Here is a 21,245-nt window from a genome sequence, read left to right as displayed (position 1 = left end):
AAATAACGCCGTGCTGCGGTGTAACGGCCCTTATGGGCTACTATGGGTGCTGCGTTACAACTCCATAAAACTGTGGGTTTCTACATAACCATAATACGATGGTGGGACACAGCCCTAACTCACACACTACATAACTGCTAAATCGTATCAAAGCCGTTGTCCATTTATTGGAATCAAAATTAGAAGAAATAATGGTACTCAACTCTTTAGTCTTTTGCTGACCCAGAGCAGATACTTGGATTGTCCTTACCGATTGTTGCTTGCCTCAGTGGTCACGTGCCGTACCGCTGGCATCACTGATCGGCACTGAGCCATGATGCCAGTAAGTACAGCATGTGACCACTGATTGACTTTGGCGGCCATGTCCTGGCAGCATTTACACTGGTTCGGCAGGTGAATGAAGAATTGACATTGAGGCGGTTGGTGAGGGAATCGCCTCTTTTGTTGTATCCTAGTTTATGTCCACCGCAGAAAGAAACCTAAAAGTTCTGTACTTATTTAGCCTCTGGGATCTGTAAGGGGCACCAGAGGAGGAGAAACGTACCCGCTTTGCTAATTTTTCAAATTGCAATTTCCAGTTCTAGGTCTGTACTACATGATTATAATTTATATTTTTTTTCATGCAGAGCGAAACCAACCGCTCCTGATGGGGTTAAGTCCAACCCCTCGAAGAGGCACCGAGACCGCCTGAACACGGAGCTGGACCGATTAGCCAGCCTTCTGCCCTTCCCACAGGAAATCATATCTAAACTTGACAAGCTGTCAGTGCTTCGGCTCAGTGTCAGCTATCTCAGGGCCAAGGGCTTTTTCGAAGGTAAGATACGATTATTATTTCCTTTATTGAATATTGAAAGTATTCTTAGCCCTCGCTGTGGACTTTGGGATCATTAACATATAAATCAATGATGTCGAATCAACCTTTCCTGTACAGGTTTTATTTTTAGCTTTGTAATATTATATATGTGAGATCTTAAGGTTAAAAAAAAAAGTTAGATGCGCTCTTGAGTGTTTATTCTAGGCCAGTAAAATGCTACTTATTAAAGAGGCCGTCCCATCTATATTTTCTTTTTATTAAATGTAGGTAGAGTAGTGTATTAATATCCTCACCTCCCGCTGCTTTCTCCGGTGTCCGCCGCCATTCTGCTCCACTGCAGACTCTCCAGAAGTGACTTACAATGTAAGTTTAAGGAGCGTCAGCACAGGGCCCCATAGGCTTTCATTGTAGAAGAGACGGCTCAGGCATAGAGTGGGCCAACTTGTCTTCAATTGCGGTGACGTCACCGAGAAGTGGAGCAGATCGACGCTGGAGCAGCGGTGGGTGAGGATATTAATACACTCACGCTACACTAGATATACATATATATATATATATATACATACATACATACATACATACATACATACATACATACATACATACATACGTGAAAAAAAGTATAGAATTGAGTCCTCCTATAAGGGTGATCCTAGATGGTGTACTTCCAAGAAGGATGACTTATCATTAAAGGGGTTGTCCACTTCTCATACCCCATGCTTGGCCCCAATAAAATAAAAAAAGTATACTCTCCTTCTGTGCTGTCGCCGTTCCTGCGGTGTCGGGACTCCCGTACGGTTGTTGTGACACTTGTCCCCGGTGCCTAATCAGCCGTTAACGTCTCCACATATCTACAGATTGAACATGAAGAGGAAGTCAGAGAGCAGCTGCAGCCCGGACTACTTCTCCTTGTCCAATCAGTATGTAGGTGGGCACAGCAACGCATGAGCGCACCAGGGAGAGCAAACGCCGAAACCGCGAGAACTGTGCCTTCGACGGAGTGGAGTATAGTTTTTTTTTTTTTTTTAAATTTTATCGGGGCCAAGCGTGGAGTAGGAGAAGGTGGTGTCCTAGTAGTGGACACCCCCTTTTTAGGATTTCCTTTTTCATGGTTGTACTTGACTTGGTAATTTTTGTTTTGTGCCATTTATTCTTGAGTGGTAATGGCTGGCACGTGCAAGGAAAACAGAAGGAGTTCAATATTAAGTGTTTACGTTTTTATTTTTGCTTTTTTTTTTTATTAATCATTTCTTTGCATTAAATTAAAGCAATTCCTCCTCCTACTATCTTGTTTCGATGGTCCCTTCAGTGCTCCTGATGGATTTCTCTAACCCCTGGCAGTCAGCTTTTCTCATCGGGAGAAACGCCTGTGTGGCTGCTGGAGGGAAGTTACGGCCCCATTTTCCACGCCAGTGAATAGTGGAGGACAGTGCCCATGCCGGATGCGTTTTGTCATAGCAGGAACCTCACTTTGTAGTGGCACTTTGAAGCTTGTTGTATAGTGACTTTTTGTTTTCTAAGGCTATGTGCACACGTTCAGGAATTCATGCAGAAAATTCCTGACAATTCCGGACATTTTCTGCATGAAATCCGCAAGAAAACTGCGTGTGTTTTTGCCGCGATTTTGCCGCGGTTTTGATGCGTTTTTGCCGCGGTTTTGACGCGTTTTTGCCGCGGTTTTTTCCAGACACTTCCCAATGCATTTTGGAGTGGGAAATCCGCAAAAAAACCGCAAAAAGATAGAGCATGTCCGGATTTTGTGCCTGATGCGTTTTTTTTGCGGAAAAAAACGCATCATGTGCACAAAACATGCGGAATTCATTCTAAATGATGGGATGCTTATTGTATGCGTTTTTTTTGCGGTTTTATAGCGTTTTTATAGGGAAACACCGCGAAAAAACCGGAACGTGTGAACACAGCCTAAAGGTCATTGTTGCGCTGTCATGCTGTAAAGTATAATTGTTCCTTCAGTGCAGCCTTGAGTATGTGACTATGGAGGAGGATGTACCTTATGTAATAGGAAGTGTCCTTGTAGGAACTGGAAGTCACTAGCGGACATCACAGGCGTCTAATTATAAGCAGAAGATCTGGATCTCTGTGCTTTGCTCCAGGCCCATTCTTGGCTTTTTCTGCAATAGAACAGGAGAATGTACGTAAATCTTGTTAATAGCAGCAGTAAAAGTATTATGGTGTACTGGAGGAAAAATTACAACTGGACTCTTCACTAGATAATTGGGTCAGAATCCCATTAATGCTGGTAATCAATGGGCATAGTGCTGTGTTCCCTATTAAGACCTGTCCAAATGTTTTGGGTTTGGCATAAATTTCCTATGGATGTCACACAAAATCCAATTCTACTCTAACTATCTGCATCCCATACATGTGAATGGGATTTTTTTTCTGCTGCCACGTGAATAGCATATTTGATGGCGGACTGGCTTCTGGGATTCTCAGCAATCCCAAGAGTGGTGCTTCGCAGGCCCCACCTGAGTGGCGTTCAGGTCAAACCTCTGCTTCATTTATTGTTTCTGGGGCTGCTGGAGATGGCCACTTGACTTTGTCCAGCAGTCTCCTAGATGATGCAGGAAGCGCAGATGCACATGCTTGGTATCCACTCTATTCAGATGACTCAACAGTGCCCCGTGGGGGTCACCTCCACCAGTCGGACCACCACCAGTTACTGAGTTATCTCTCTTCCTATTGATAGGAAATGCTTATTTTGCTTTTTTATTTGCCACTAAGCTGTCTCTCATAAACAAGACTTTTAATATGCATGTATTAACAATTCTGTCCCTGCCTAATGTCCTGTGGGCTGTGCCATCTTACTGGTGATGCATCGTTTTCGGTCCCTACAGCCCTGCCAAGAATCATCACTGCTGATGTATGACAGTATATGGGCAGTGCTGAAGTCCTCGGATCACGTGTGCACGATTCTTCTACTGCACATCCAGTGGGGGAAGAAGTTGGATCAAATGCGTGGTCCAGGTCGTCCCCCCTACTCGGTCTCTGTTCTTGTTTCGGGATTTGAGCGTTAATGATTGTGGACTGCAGATCACGCTTTTGCATCTGCTGTACACAGGATTCTTAATGATCTCTCGCTCTACAGGGACTTCAGATACTCCCTTTGGACAGAGAGGAAGCGGAAATCATGCTCCTCACTCCCTTATCTATACGAGAGGAGCGATGTACTGCGGAATAGGCTTCTAGTTACAGGATCTGAGGAATGGTCTGCAGGATGGAGCTATTAAAAGGCATGTACTGCAGGATGGGGCTGTACATAGAGGGGCTGAGGGAAGTGGTGGTACAGTATATGGAGGGACTGTGAGGAGCAATGAATCGCAGGATAGAGCTGTATATACAGGTACTGTGAGGAGCAAAGTAGTGCAGGATAGAGATGTGTAGAGGGGCTGAGATGGGTGATGTACTGCAGGATGGGGCTGTACATAGAGGGGCTGAGGGAAATGGTGGTACAGTATATGGAGGGACTGTGAGGAGCAATGAATCGCAGGATAGAGCTGTATATACAGGTACTGTGAGGAGCAACGTAGTGCAGGATAGAGATGTGTAGAGGGGCTGAGATGGGTGATGTACTGCAGGATGGGGCTGTACATAGAGGGGCTGAGGGGGAAGTGGTGGTGCAGTATATGGAGGGACTGTGAGGAGCAATGAATCGCAGGATAGAGCTGTATATACAGGTACTGTGAGGAGCAACGTAGTGCAGGATAGAGATGTGTAGAGGGCTGAGATGGGTGATGTACTGCAGGATGGGGCTGTACATAGAGGGGCTGAGGGAAGTGGTGGTACAGTATATGGAGGGACTGTGAGGAGCAATGAATCGCAGGATAGAGCTGTATATACAGGTACTGTGAGGAGCAACGTAGTGCAGGATAGAGATGTGTAGAGGGCTGAGATGGGTGATGTACTGCAGGATGGGGCAAGCAGCAGGCCACTGAACAAGGGTGAGACACAAATCTGCAGGTTTCAGAGCTGAACTCTCCAGCAATCCCTGCTGGCTCAGTGTCTGCACAGAGTTTCCTTGCCTACAGTAAGGAGCCCTGCCCATGTTCTTGGCGTTTCTGAGCTCATTCCCAGGTAGCTGCATCACATTTTAGCAGGGAGACGGGTGAAGTTTGCAGTGTCAGCATAACCTCTGAAGAAGACTTGGTGTTGCGCGTCGGGGCGAGGACACGGAACACATCTGTGGAGCTATGAACTTACTGTATTATCCTGTGATAAGCTTTTGATGAAGTGTCAGATCTGTGAATTATGGGTTTTCTGAAAAATAATGGATATTCCTATGAATTGGCAATAACCGGTCCTGCTTAAGGATAGTTTATCCATTCAGGATTTGGAGCCCAAATCCTAAACAAATCGTTGCAGGTCAGCCCCATTGTGTGGGACCAAACCTTGTATCCATCAGCAGCACATCAATCGCTCATCCTGACTGAAATCCGAGCGTCGGCCTCCGCTTTATACCCGGATCGTCCCGTCGTGGCTTATGTACGGCTGTGGTGGATTTACCTAACTCTTCTCTGCGTTTGCCCACAATCCGGTGTAATTAGATGTTCTACGTTACTCCTAAATGAAAGCCTTTCACCAGTAATTGCTGCCATGTTATGTAAGGGCCGCTGTGTAGGGATCCGCTGAGCGCAATGTTTAATTTCTCCGTTGGAGCGCTCGGTTTGGATGACTGCCTCTATTTATTGCTGTAGCCGGAGTTAAGATGAAGCCGTCTGTGAATAACAGGATGCGAACAGGGGGTGTGTGAATTCCTGAGGAAAGTAAAATATAAATGTGCAATCGTATCATCTGCTTTGGAAGGAAGCTGATTTTTCTGCCAGTAACAATAGATATCTTTAAAAGAAAAACATTTAATCAGAGTTGAAATAAGTTGAAGGCCGGTATTTATCTAATGTGCTCCCTCGTGATATATGTGGTCACTAGTGGAGTTTCTGCCACTTTTCATCAATTCTTGTTTGCTTGGTTATGCATTAGAGTGCCCCTCCAGTAACGAAGTGATAAGCCTGCGTCTTACTGGTTGTACTGGGAGAGGCGAAGAGTCGTAGAAGATGCTAAGCAACCTAATCCCGATGGTGTCCCAGCTTTCATCTTAAAGGAGCTGTTCCCTTTCGGAAAATATTTCCCTATGTGCAGTTTGTTGTGACGAAGCACACTGGGGGTCCAGCACTGAGTCTTTTACCGCTGCCTCAGTCTTATTTGTTTGGCTGCAGTGCAGTTAATGTGATGTTGCCACTGCAGCCAATCAATTAGCTCAGCTGTTCGTGCCATCTATACGGTCAGATCTCAGTGTACGGCTGCAGCTATGTCAATGGGAGAGCACCGCTGCAAGCTAACAACTGAGACCTGAAAAGCGACAGAGACCCTGCACTGGTTGGCGGGAGGTTAAGGGTGCATTCACACATCTGTGTGCTGTCTGACTTTTTATCTCGGACCCATAGTCTCACAGATCCGGTCGCTCATCCTTAAAAACAACAGATCTGAGAATGAGCTTGGTGGATCCATCAGCACACCGACACTAGCACTGATGTGTGAATGCAGTGTTAGTGACAAGCAGTTTGTGTTACAATGAACTGTGCATGCAGAGGAAATGTTTTTTTTGGAGAGGGAGAATCCCTTTAAGGCCGGGGTCACACTTACGTGTGCATTGTGATAAACTCGCATGAGTCTCGCATCAGTACCCGGCACTGCCGCCGCCACTCAGGACCGGAGCGTTCAGCAGCATAGAAATACATACAGCCGCACACTCCAGTCCTGAGTGCTGGGTATTGATGCGAGAGACTCATGCGAGCTTCTTGCATTGCACACGTAGGTGTGACCCCGGCCTAACACTCTTTTCGAATTGAAACACCATCCTTCGTCAGGATTCAGCAAGTCTGCGGCGAGTCGGTGCCTTGTCTCTCTATAATCATACAGTTTTTGTGTGTGGATTTTTGGGCATCGTCTGCTCATCTGAATCAGCTTCCTAGTAATTTCAGTAGGAAAATACTCCGTAGTACACATGAAGGTGTTTTTTTTTTTTTTTTTTTTTTTTCCACAAAGCAAAATGTCAATTCTTGAACAAGGTTTCAAATTTTGGCAGCTACGTAAATTGAAGCAGAAAAATGCCCCATACACGCAATGGGCTTTTTATTTTTTAATGTGGATTTTTCAGACAGAAAATTCATATAAAATAATCCATGTGAAGAAACATTAACTGGTACGTTCCCACTGATTTTTTTTTTTTTTTTCTTCAAAAACCGCTTTGAATTCTTCCTGATGTGGACTTAGCATCATGCTCATACCACAAGGGTTGCAGGGTTTGGCACATATGTAGCCCTTCAGTCCCAGTGAAAGCTGTCCACATACTGCCTTCCACTGTAACCATTGAGAAATCTGCTCTTACTGCACCAGGCAGACACATGGGGTAGCTCAACCTGCAAATCCGCAAATCTGCTCCTCTGGTTCCTGCCATAGATTCTTTCAGATCCGTGTAAACATCTCTGTGTAAACATACCCTAAGGAGCGCCCACTCTTTAGCTGTAACTATATAGATAGAAAGGTATTGCTGCATAATTTCATTTTGTTTTTCACCCTTAAACCCTTAGTGACCACCAATACATCTTTTTATTGACCTGCGATAGAAGAGGCTAGCATCCCCCAATAGGTGATAATCCAGCAGATGTATAGTATAGCTGACAACTTGCTGCATCAGCCACGATCAGTGTTGGCACCGACTAAAGGCTTTTTAACCCCTTAAATGCTGCTGTTAGTGACTACAGCATCTAGATGGTAAGCAGAGTGTGGGTGCCCCCCTTTAATTCCTTTGGCACCCTGAGATATTGATCTTATGGTCCTGATGTTGGCCATGGCAGTTCATGGCCAAATATTGGCCTCAGACACACCTCCCAACCGTCCCGGATCCAGCGGGACTGTCATCCCCGCGATCACGGGCGGGACATTAGTTGTCCCGCACTGGTTGGGAGGTGTGTAATATCACCCGGTCAGCTCCCTGAGTCCCTGCACCCGCAGAGCAGCACACCACATATTGGCTGCTCTGTGCGCACAGGACCTGTGATGAGGTCACAGGATGGGAGGAGTCAGGGGTCACATGATCGGGAGGACCTCCGTGTACAGGACTCAGCTAGTTGTCATGGCGCTGGACGAGGGTAAGCGTATGTGTGAGGTGAGGAGGTGTTTACAGTGTGGATGTAGCAGAGCCGTGTGTGTACGAGGTGTACAGATCGGAGCAGCATGTGAAAGGTGTATGGAGCGGAGTCGTGTGTGTATGAGGTGTACAGAGCTGTGTGTATGAGGTGTACGGAGCTGTGTGTATGAGGTGTACGGAGCACAGCCGCATGTGTACAAGGTCTACGGATCGGAGCAGCGTGCGAAAGGTGTATGGAGCGGAGCCGTGTGTGTATGAGGTGTACGGAGCAGAGCCATGTGTGTACAGAGTGGAGCCGTGTGTGTACAAGGTATACGGAGCGGAGCAGAGTGTGCAATGTGTATGGAGCGGAGTTGTTTGTGTGTACGGAGCGGAGTCGTGTGTGTGTGTGTACGACGTGTTTGGAGCGGAGCCATGTGTGTACGAGGTGTACGGAGCGGACGCTAGCTGTGTCGGATCGGAGCAGATATTGCTCCTCGCTCTGACACTGACTGACACGGAGAGGTCTTAATCAGTGGCGTATCACAACTGCAGCGACGTGAGCAGTCAGCGGCGCAGCTGGATGATATCATTCAGCGCCACGGGAGTGGAAGCTGCCGGCTGCTGCGAGGGTGCGTGGTGAAAGGTGTGTATGTGTGGTGATGGAGAAGGCAATGATGGGGGTGGGGTAACCATGTGTGGCCATTGTACTGTACCCAGCATCGTGTGGGGCCATTATACTGCTTTGTAAAGCATAATGTGAGCCCTTATACTGTATGGACCATCACGTGGGGCCAGTATACTGTACGAAGCATCATGGGGGCCATTATACGGTATGGAGCATAATGTGGAGCCATTATACAGTATGCAGCATCATGTGTGGCCATTATACAGTATGGAGCATCATGTGGAGCCATTATACAGTATGCATCATCATGTGGGCCCATTATAATGTATGGAGCATCATTTTGGGGCCATTATACAGTATGCAGCATCATGTGGGCCCATTATAATGTATGTAGCATCATGTGTGGTGTTGTGAATTCCGCTCTTGGGCTCCCACCGGTGGTTGTAAGTAGCATTTTTGTGAGTTCTGCTCTTTGGCTCCCTCCTGTGGTTTTGAGTGGTATGGCTGCTTCTTGGATTTAGCTTCAGCAGCTGTTTTCACTGATTGTCTTTCTGGCTCGGCTATATTAGTCTGGCCTTATCCCTCATTCAATGCCATTTGTCAATTGTTCCTGCCTGGAGTCATTGCTCTTAGGACTTTCCTGACACTCTGACCAGTTCATCAAAGCGAAGTCCTTGCTTGTCCTTTTGCGGTTCTCTTGTTGTGGATTTTGTTGTTCAGCACTTTCTTTGTTTTTGTTCATTTGTCCAGCTTTTCAGTATGGATCTATTCAGTTAAGCTGGAAGCTCTGGGCAGCAGAGTTTGCCCTCCACACCTTTAGTCATGTGTGGAGATTTTTGCATTGCTCTGCGGTGGACTTTTTCTAGTTTTTATTACTGACCGCACAGCGTTCTGCCCTGTACTATTTCTGTCTAGCTAGAAGTGGCCTCCTGTGCTAAATCTTGTTTCATACTACATATGTCATTTCCTTCTCCTCTCACAGTCATTATTTGTGGGGGGCTAATCTATCCTTTGGGGATTTTCTCTGAGGCAAGATAGTTTTCCTGCTTCTATCTTTAGGGGTAGTTAGCTCTTAGGCTGTGACGAGATGCCTAGGCAGAGTTAGGAGCATTCCACGGCTACTTCTAGTGTTGTGTTGAGCTTAGGGACTGCGGTCGGTATAGTTGCCACCTGCTCAGAGCTAGACGCATGTCGCCCCTTAATCACCAGATCATAACAGTGTGGCCATTATACAGTATGCAGCATCATGTGGGGCCATTATACAGTATGCAGCATCATGTGGGCCCATTATAATGTATGGAGCATCATGTGTGGCCATTATACAGTATGGAGCACTGTGACCATATATATTTTTTTTTTGTTTATAAAACATTGTGATCAGCAGTGCTAAATGGGTGTGATTGAGGTGTGACTAGTTGTGAAATGGGTGTGGTCAGCGGCGTGGCCTAAAACTCGCCACGGCACGCTTTGCGCGCCCCTAACGTTGTCCCTCTTTCCCTTCCTCAAAAGTTGGGAGGGATGCCTTTGAGTCTGCAGCTATAGCGGCCTGTTCAGAAGTTATCAAAATTTAGGTGGATATATATATACAGTTAGGTCCATATATATTTGGACAGAGACAACATTTTTCTAATATTGGTTATAGACATTACCACAATGAATTTTAAACAAAACAATTCAGATGCAGTTGAAGTTCAGACTTTCAGCTTTCATTTGAGGTTATCCACATTAAAATTGGATGAAGAGTTTAGGAGTTTCAGCTCCTTAACATGTGCCAACCTGTTTTTAAAGGGACCAAAAGTAATTGGACAAATTAAATAATTTTAAATAAAATATTCATTTCTAGTACTTGGTTGAAAACCCTTTGTTGGCAATGACTTCCTGAAGTCTTGAACTCATGGACATCACCAGATGCTGTGTTTCCTCCTTTTTGATGCTCTGCCAGGCCTTCACTGCGGTGGTTTTCAGTTGCTGCTTGTTTGTGGGCCTTTCTGTCTGAAGTTTAGTCTTTAACAAGTGAAATGCATGCTCAATTGGGTTGAGATCAGGTGACTGACTTGGCCTTTAAATAATATTCCACTTCTTTGCTTTAATAAACTCCTAGGTTGCTTTGGCATTATGTTTTGGGTCATTGTCCATCTGTAGTATGAAACAACAACCAATCAGTTTGGCTGCATTTGGCTGGATCTGAGCACACAGTATGGCGGCTCTGAATACCTCAGAATTCATTCAGCTGCTTCTGTCCTGTGTCACATCATCAATAAACATTAGTGACCCAGTGCCACTGGCAGCCATGCATGCCCAAGCCATCACACTGCCTCCGCCGTGCTTAACAGATGATGTGGTATGCTTTGGATCATGAGCTGGACCACGCCTTCGCCATACTTTTCTCTTTCCATCATTCTGGTAGAGGTTGATCTTGGTTTCATCTGTCCAAAGAATGTTCTTCCAGAACTGTGCTGGCTTTTTTAGATGTTTTTTTTTTAGCAAAGTCCAGTCTAGCCTTTTTATTCTTGATGCTTATGAGTGGCTTGCACCGTGCAGTGAACCCTCTGTATTTACTTTCCTGCAGTCTTCTCTTTATGGTAGATTTGGATATTGATACGCCCACCTCCTGGAGAGTGTTGTTCACTTGGTTGGCTGTTGTGAAGGGGTTTCTCTTCACCATGGAGATTATTCTGCGACCATCCACCACTGTTGTCTTCTGTGGGCGCCCAGGTCTTTTTGCATTGATGAGTTCACCAGTGCTTTTTTCTTTCTCAGGATGTACCAAATTGTAGATTTTGCCATACCTAATATTGTAGCAATTGCTCGGATGGGTTTTTTCTGTTTTCGCAGTGTAAGGATGGCTTGTTTCACCTGCATGGAGAGCTCCTTTGACCACATGTTTACTTCACAGCAAAACCTTCCAAATGCAAGCACCACACCTGAAATCAACTCCAGGCCTTTTATCTGCTTAATTGAGAATGACATAACAAAGGGATTGCCCACACCTGTCCATGAAATAGCCTTGGAGTCAATTGTCCAATTACCGTATATACTCGAGTATAAGCCGAGATTTTCAGCCCAAATTTTTGGGCTGAAAGTGCCCCCCTCGGCTTATACTCGAGTCACGGTAGCGGTGGGGTCGGTGGGTGAGGGGCTGAGGGCGCTGAGGTATACTTACCTAGTCCCAGCGATCCTCGCGCTGTCCCTGCCGTCCCACGGGCTTCGGCGCTGCAGCTTCTTCCTCTCTTCAGCGGTCACGTGGGACCGCTCATTACAGAAATGAATAAGCGGCTCCACCTCCCATAGGGGCGGAGCCGCTTATTCATTTCTCTAATCAGCGGTGCCGGTGACCGCTGATAGAGAAAGAAGCTGCGGCACCGAAGACCAGGCAGAGGGACAGCGCGAGGATCGCCAGGACTAGGTGAGTGTTATATTCACCTGTCCACGTTCCAGCCGCCGGGCGTCGCTCCATCTTCCCGGCGTCTCCATCTTCCCGGCGTCTGCACTCTGACTGTTCAGGTCAAAGGGCGCGATGACGCATACAGTGTGCGCGGCGCCCTCTGCCTGATCAGTCAGAGCAGAGACGCCGGGAAGATGGAGGCGCCGGAACGAGACGCCGGGAGCTGCAATCAAGGGAGGTGAGTATGTGTTTTTTTTTTTTTTTTATTGCAGCAGTAGCAGCGGCAGAACAGATTAATGTGGAGCATCTATGGGGCACAATGAACGGTGCAGAGCACCGTATATGGAGTACATCTATGGGGCACAGTGAACGGTGCAGAGCACCGTATATGGAGCACATCTATGGGGCACAGTGAACGGTGCAGAGCACCGTATATGGAGCACATCTATGGGGCACAGTGAACGGTGCAGAGCACCGTATATGGAGCACATCTATGGGGCACAGTGAACGGTGCAGAGCACCGTATATGGCACAGCTATGGGGCACAGTGAACGGTGCAGGGCACCGTATATGGAGCACATCTATGGGGCACAGTGAACGGTGCAGAGCACCGTATATGGAGCACATCTATGGGGCACAGTGAACGGTGCAGAGCACCGTATATGGCACAGCTATGGGGCACAGTGAACGGTGCAGAGCACCGTATATGGAGCACATCTATGGGGCACAGTGAACGGTGCAGAGCACCGTATATGGCACATCTATGGGGCACAGTGAACGGTGCAGAGCACCGTATATGGAGCACATCTATGGGGCACAGTGAACGGTGCAGAGCACCGTATATGGCACAGCTATGGGGCACAGTGAACGGTGCAGAGCACCGTATATGGAGCACATCTATGGGGCACAGTGAACGGTGCAGAGCACCGTATATGGAGCACATCTATGGGGCACAGTGAACGGTGCAGAGCACCGTATATGGAGCACATCTATGGGGCACAGTGAACGGTGCAGAGCACCGTATATGGCACATCTATGGGGCACAGTGAACGGTGCAGAGCACCGTATATGGCACAGCTATGGGGCACAGTGAACGGTGCAGAGCACCGTATATGGCACATCTATGGGGCACAGTGAACGGTGCAGAGCACCGTATATGGCACATCTATGGGGCACAGTGAACGGTGCAGAGCACCGTATATGGCACACCTATGGGGCACAATGAACGGTGCAGAGCACCGTATATGGCACACCTATGGGGCACAGTGAACGGTACAGAGCACCGTATATGGCACATCTATGGGGCACAATGAACGGTGCAGAGCACCGTATATGGCACACCTATGGGGCACAGTGAACGGTGCAGAGCACCGTATATGGCACACCTATGGGGCACAGTGAACGGTGCAGAGCACCGTATATGGCACACCTATGGGGCACAGTGAACGGTGCAGAGCATCGTATATGGCACACCTATGGGGCACAGTGAACGGTGCAGAGCACCGTATATGGCACAGCTAGGGGGCACAATGAACGGTGCAGAGCACTGTATATGGCACAGCAATGGGGCACAGTGAACGGTGCAGAGCACTATATGGGGCACAGCTATGGGGAAATATGAACGGTGTAGAGCACTATATGGCACAGCTATGGGGAAATAATTATCTATTTTTATTTTTGAAATTCACCGGTAAATGCTGCATTTCCACCCTAGGCTTATACTCGAGTCAATAAGTTTTCCCAGTTTTTTGTGGCAAAATTAGGGGGGTCGGCTTATACTCGGGTCGGCTTATACTCGAGTATATACGGTACTTTTGGTCCCTTTAGAAACAGGGTGGCACATGTTAAGGAACTGAAATTCCTAAACCCTTCATCCAATTTTAATGTGGATACCCTCAAATGAAAGCTGAAAGTCTGAACTTCAACTGCATCTGAATTGTTTTGTTTAAAATTCATTGTGGTAATGTCTATAAACAAAATTAGAAAAACTTTGTCTCTGTCCAAATATATACGGACTTAACTGTGTGTGTGTATATGTGTGTATATATATCTACTATATAAAGCTGAATGTGTGTATGTGTGTGTGTGTATGTGTGTACGTCCGGGGTTGGCATCTGCACCGTCGCAGCTACAGCCACAAAATTTTGCACAGTCACACGTCTGGACCCCGAGAGCGTCATAGGCTATATTGTGAGGCGAAATTTTAACCCCGCGCCTTCCAATTCACCAAACAATTTTGCCCCTATCTACATAATGGGGAAAAGTGAAAGGAAAAGTGTAGGAGGCAAATTGACAGCTGCCAGATGTGAACAAGGGGGACTTAAAGAATGAGAGTGATGGCGCCAAAGAGTATATACCGATCAGTTGCTAAGGTGGGGCCCCGACATGGGATACTCACCACACACGGGGATATGAACACACACAAAATGCGCCACACACTACCACGTGCTTGAACACATATTACCCTCAGCACACATTTCACCACAAATACACCAACCTCGCCATATAAAAGTCAAAACACAAAAGTCGCCACGCGCAGAACTCGCCACATGCAAAAACTAGGCTCTTGCAAAATTCTCCTCATGAAAAACTCGCCACACGCAAAACTTGCACATGCACAAAAGTTGCAACACATGCAAAAGTTGCCTCACACAAAACTTGCACATACTCAAAAGGCACCACACATAATACTCGCCACACGCAAAACTCGCCATGCGCAAAACTTGCTGCACACAACTTGCTACACTAACCTGTCACATGTAACTCGACACACAAAAAGTTGCTACACGCATGTTGCTACACAACTCATCTCACAAAAGTCGCTACATGCATGTCGCCACACGCAACTCAACACACACAACTTGACAAACGAAACTCACCCTAAAACACACACAAGTCTGGTATTATCCTTCAAAAATAAAAATCTGATTAATAAGCTGACAAACTACAACAATTGCACCATATAGGAAATACGGCAGCTGTCAGTCACATGACCTGTCTATTATGTGTATGTGTGAGCTAATATATACTGCCAGGGGGAGGGCTTCCTGTTGGCTGGGGATTTATCAGGCTGCCAATTTAGCTTACAAATACTGAGGTAAAAATACTGAGCAAATAACGTGTGAACGAGGTCTAATACAGGAGGAGATGACACACAGGTATATACTATATACAGGGGAGATGACACACAGATATATACTATATACAGGAGAGATGACACACAGGTATATACTATATAGAGGAGGAGATGACATATAGGTACATATATATACAGGAAGAGATGACATACAGGTATATACTATATACAGGAGGAGATGACATACAGGTATATGCTATATATAGAAGATGACATGCAGGTATATACTATATGCAGGAGGAGATGACACTCAGATATATACTGTATACAGGGGAGATGACACACAGGTATATACTATATACAGGAGGAGATGACATACAGGTATATGCTATATATAGAAGATGACATGCAGGTATATACTATATGCAGGAGGAGATGACACTCAGATATATACTATATACAGGGGAGATGACACACAGGTATATACTATATACAGGAGGAGATGACATTCAGGTATATACTATATATAGGGGAGATGACATACAGGTATATACTATATACAGGAGATGACATACAGATGTATACTATATATAAGGGAGATGACAAACATGTATATACTGAGGTGATGAGGTGAAAATGAGAGGTGTGAGGTGAAAATGAAAAGGTGTGAGTGCAAAATGAGAGAAGTGAGGAAAAATAGTGGAGTGATCAGAAAATGACAGATGTGAGGTTGAAATGACAAGTGTTAGGGGGGAATGAGAGGAGTGAGGGAGAAAATGAGGGGTGTGAGGGAGAAAATGAGAGATGTGAGGGGGAAAATGAAAGATGTGATTGGGAAAATGAGAGGCGTGATGGGAAAATAAGAGAAGTGAGGTGCTATAACTAACCACAGATATTTACTATGCCCAGGCAACGCCGGGCTCTTCAGCCAGTATATATATATATATATATATATATATATATATATATATATATATATATATATATATATATATATATATATATATATATATATATATATATATATATATATATAAGCAATTTTGAATTCGTTGAGGGGTGCGCTTTTTTGAAATAGTATTACTCTGGGGGTTTCCAATATATAGGACCCCCAAAGTCACTTCAAAACTGAACAGGTCCCTGTTCAAATAAATTTTGTACATTTTTTTTTTTTTTAAAATGAAAAATTACTGCTACATTTTTAAAATTCTAACCAAGTAAAAGAACATTTTACAAATGGTGGTGAGGGATATGTCCTTTATTAATTTTTTTGTGTGGTATGACTATCTGGTTAAAGGGATAATCATTCAATATTTGAAAATTGCAAATTTTGTAACCGTTTTGTCAAATTTCTGATTATTTTTGTGACACATTATACTTTATGATAATGGTAAATTTAGGTTGATAGGTTTTATGTTCATTTCTAAAAAAAAAAAAATAAAAATCTCAGAATCAATGGGATATTTTGAAGCGTTCCAGAGTTATTACTACATAAAGTGACACTGGTCAGATTTATTTATCTTTTTTTAAATGTGCAGCATCAATAGTAAAAAGTTGGGGACACACAGGGTTGATAGCAGCGGTAACGGAGTGCGTTACCCGCGGCATAACGCGGTTCGTTACCGCTGGCATTAACCCTGTGTTAGCGGTGACTGGAGGGGAGTATGCGGGCACTGACTGCGGGAAGAAAGGAGCGGTCATTTTCTTCTGGACTGTGCCCGTCGCTGATTGGTCGTGGCTGTATATATACCGTATATACTCGAGTATAAGCCGAAACTTTCAGCCCATTTTTTTGGGCTGAAAGTCCCCCTCTCGGCTTATACTCGAGTCATACCCAGGGGTCGGCAGGGGAAGGGGGGCGGGGGCTGTGTAATGATACTCAGCCGCTCCTGGCGCGGTCCCTGCAGGTCCCTGCTTCCCGATGCCCCAGCTTCTTCCTGTACTGAGCGGTCACATGGTACCGCTCATTACAGTAATGAATATGCGGCTCCACCTCCCATAAGGGTGGAGCTGCATATTCATTACTGTAATGAGTGGTAGCGGTGACCGCTCAGTACAGGGAGAAGCAGCAGCCGCGCCGGGAAGCAGGGACTGCACAGCGCCAGGAGCAGGTGAGTATAATGGGGAGGGGGAGCGCTACGCTGCGTGATATTGACCTGCTCCTCGTTCCAGCCGCCGCTGTCTCTTCACCGTCTTGTGCAGTGATGCTCAGGTCAAAGGGCGCGGTGACGTGGTTGGTGCATGCCCTCTGGGGCAAATGTCTGTATGGAGCATCTTATGGGGCTATAACATTTGTGCAGCACTATATGGGGCAAGTGTCTTTATAGGGCCATAATCAACGTTTGTGCAGCACTATATGGGGCAAATATCTTTATGGAGCATCTTATGGGGCCATAATCAACATTTGTGCAGCATTATATTGGGCAAATGTGTCTGGAGCATCTTATGGGGCCATTATTATCCTTTATGCAGGATTATATGGGGCATATTTTAATATGGAGCATCTTATGAGGCCATCATAAACTTTATGGATCATTATATGGGGCTCCTGATTCAATATGGATATTCAAAAACACTTAACCTACTGATGTCTCAATTAATTTTTCTTTTATTGGTATCTATTTTTACTTATATATACATAGTACATATATACAGTACAGACCAAAAGTTTGGACACACCTTCCCATTTAAAGATTTTTCTGTATTTTCATGACTATGAAAATTGTACATTCACACTGAAGGTATCAAAACTATGAATTAACACATGTGGAATTATATACTTAACAAAAAAGTGTGAAACAACTGAAATTATGTCTTATATTCTAGGTTCTTCAAAGTAGCCACCTTTTGCTTTGATGACTGCTTTGCACACTCTTGGTATTCTCTTGATGAGCTTCAAGAGGTAGTCACCGGGAATGGTTTTCACTTCTCAGGTGTGCCCTGTCAGGTTTAATAAGTGGGATTTCTTACCTTATAAATGGGGTTAACACCATCAGTTGTGTTGAGCAGAAGACTGGTGGATACACAGCTGATAGTCCTACTGAATAGGCTGTTAGAAATTGTATTATGGCAGTAAAAAAGCAGCCAAGTAAAGAAAAACAAGTGGCCATCATTACTTTAAGAAATGAAGGTCAGTCAGTCCGAAAAATTGGGAAAACTTTGAAAGTGTCCCCAAGTTCAGTGGCAAAAACCATCAAGCGTTACAAAGAAACTGGCTCACATGAAGACCGCCCCAGGAAAGGAAGACCAAGAGTCACCTCTGCTTCTGAGGATAAGTTTATCCGAGTCACCAGCCTCAGAAATTGTAAGTTAACAGCAGCCCAGATTAGAGACCAGGTCAATGCCACACAGAGTTCTATCAGCAAACACATCTCTACAACAACTGTTAAAAGGAGACTTTGTGCAGCAGGCCTTCATGGTAAAATAGCTGCTAGGAAACCACAGCTAAGGACAGGCAACAAGCAGAAGAGACTTGTTTGGGCTAAAGAACACAAGGAATGGACATTAGACCAGTGGAAATCTGTGCTTTGGTCTGATGAGTCCAAATTTGAGATCTTTGATTCCAACCACCGTGTCTTTGTGCGATGCAGAAAAGGTGAACGGATGGACTCTACATGCCTGGTTCCCACCGAGAAGCATGGAGGAGGAGGTGTAATGGTGTGGGGGTGCTTTACTGGTGACACTGTTGGGGATTTATTCAAAATTGAAGGCATACAGAACCAGCATGGCTACCACAGCATCTTGCAGCAGCATGCTATTCCATCCGGTTTGCGCTCAGTTGGACCATCATTTATTTTTCAACAGGACAATGACCGCAAACACACCTCCAGGCTGTGTAAGGGCTATTTGACCAAGAAGAAGAGTGATAGGGTGCTATGCCAGATGACCTGGGCTCCACAGTCACCAGACCTGAACCCAATCGAGATGGTTTGGGGTGAGCTGGACCGCAGAGTGAAGGCAAAAGGGCCAACAAGTGCTAAGCATCTCTGGGAACTTCTTCAAGATTGTTGGAAGACCATTCCCGGTGACTACCTCTTGAAGCTCTTCAAGAGAATGCCAAGAGTGTGCAAAGCAGTCATCAAAGCAAAAGGTGGCTACTTTGAAGAACCTAGAATATAAGACATAATTTCAGTTGTTTCACACTTTTTCGCTAAGTATATAATTCCACATGTGTTAATTGATAGTTTTGATGCCTTCAGTGTGAATGTACAATTTTCATAGTCATGAAAATACAGAAAAATCTTTAAATGAGAAGGTGTGTCCAAACGTTTGGTCTGTACTGTACACACACACACACACACACACACACACACACACACACACACACACACACACACACACACACACACACACACACACACACACACACACATATATATATACACACACACACACACACACACACACACACACACACACACACACACACACACACACACACACACACACACACTAGATGGTGGCCCGAGTCCAACGCATCAGGTATTCTAGAATATGCTTGCCCACTCATGTAGTATATTGTCCACTCACGTAGTATATTGCCCAGACAGGGCCCCTTGTAGTCCTGTCGCAGTCCTGTCGCCTGTGTGCTCTGCACGCGGCAGCTACCGGTCCCAGGGTTGGATGAGCGCAGGACCTGTGATGACGTCGCGGTCACATGACCGTGATGTCATGGAAGGTCCTTCTCGCATACCATCCTTGTCTCCGGAACCTGCCGCTTGCACTGCCGAGCAGAGGACGCGACTGCGGAGGGTGAGAATAACCTTTTTTTTATTTTATTATTATTATTTGTAACATTAGATCTTTTTACTATTGATGCCGCATACGCATCATCAATAGTAAAAAGTTGGTCACACAGGGTTAATAGCTGCGTTAATGGAGTGTGTTACACCGCGGTCCATTAACGCTGGCATTAACCCTGTGTGAGGGCTGACTGGAGGGGAGTACGGAGCGGGCACTGACTGCAGGGAGGAAGGAGCGGCCATTTTTCCGCCCGACTGTGCCGGTCGCTGATTGGTCGTGGCTGTTTTGCCGCGACTAATCAGCGACTTGGATTTCCATGACAGACAGAGGCCGCGACCAATGAATATCCGTGACAGACAGAAGGACAGACAGAAGGACAGAAGTGACCCTTAGACAATTATATAGTAGATATATAGATACACACTATACAGTCATGGCCAAAATTTTTGAGAATGACACCAATATTATATTTTCATATGATCTGCTGCCCTCTGATTTTTATTAATGTTTGTCTTATGTTTATATCACATACAGAAATATAATTGCAATCACATTATGAGTACCAATAGGTTATATTGACAGTTAGAATGAGTTAATGCAGCAAGTCAATATTTGCAGTGTTGACCCTTCTTCTTCAAGACCTCTGCAATTCTCCCTGGCATGCTCTCAATCAACTTCTGGACCAAATCCTGACTGATGGCAGTCCATTCTTGCATAATCAATGCTTGCATTTTGCCAGAATTTGTTGGTTTTTGTTTGTCCACCCGTCTCTTGATGATTGACCACAAGTTCTCAATGGGATTAAGATCTGGGGAGTTTCCAGGCCATGGACCCAAAATCTCTGTTTTGTTCCATGAGCCATTTAGTTATCACCTTTGCTTTATGGCAAGGTGCTCCATCATGCTGGAAAAAGCATTGTTGGGCTCCAAACTGCTCTTGGACGGTTGGGAGAAGTTGCTCTTGGAGAACATTCTGGTACCATTCTTTATTCATGGCTGTGTTTCTAGGCAAGACTGTGAGTGAGCCGATTCCCTTGGCTGAGAAGCAACCCCACACATGAATGGTTTCAGGATGCTTTACAGTTGGCATGAGACAAGACTGGTGGTAGCGCTCACCTCTTCTTCTCCGAATAAGCTGTTTTCCAGATGTCCCAAACAATCGAAAAGGGGATTCATCAGAGAAAATGACTTTGCCCCAGTCCTCAGGAGTCCACTCCCTGTACCTTTTGCAGAATATCAGTCGGTCCCTGATGTTTTTTCTGGAGAGAAGTGACTTCTTTGCTGCCCTCCTTGAAACCAGGCCTTGCTCAAAGAGTCTCCGCCTCACAGTGCGTGCAGAAGCACTCACACCAGCCTGCTGCCATTCCTGAGCAAGCTCGGCACTGCTGGTAGTCCGATCCCGCAGCTAAAACAGTTTTAAGATATGGTCCTGGCGCTTGCTGGTCTTTCTTGGGCG

At 45.5% G+C, this 21,245-nt stretch overlaps 1 protein-coding gene across 2 annotated transcripts in view; it reads left to right on the top strand.

Annotated features, from left to right (window-relative positions):
• The window catches only part of AHR (aryl hydrocarbon receptor), a 162,543-nt gene that overhangs the window by 35,594 nt on the left and 105,704 nt on the right, over positions 1-21,245 (top strand). For both annotated transcript variants that reach the window (XM_069729828.1, XM_069729829.1), the window contains exon 2: positions 627-814. In XM_069729828.1, the coding sequence (XP_069585929.1) occupies positions 627-814 (188 nt within the window). The remainder of the gene's footprint in view (positions 1-626; positions 815-21,245) is intronic.

This window comes from Ranitomeya imitator, chromosome 6, assembly GCF_032444005.1.
Source record: "Ranitomeya imitator isolate aRanImi1 chromosome 6, aRanImi1.pri, whole genome shotgun sequence".
Classification (NCBI taxonomy): Eukaryota; Metazoa; Chordata; class Amphibia; order Anura; family Dendrobatidae; genus Ranitomeya; species Ranitomeya imitator.
Note: the sequence above shows the minus strand (reverse complement) of the source record. Positions and strands in the feature narration are given on the sequence as shown.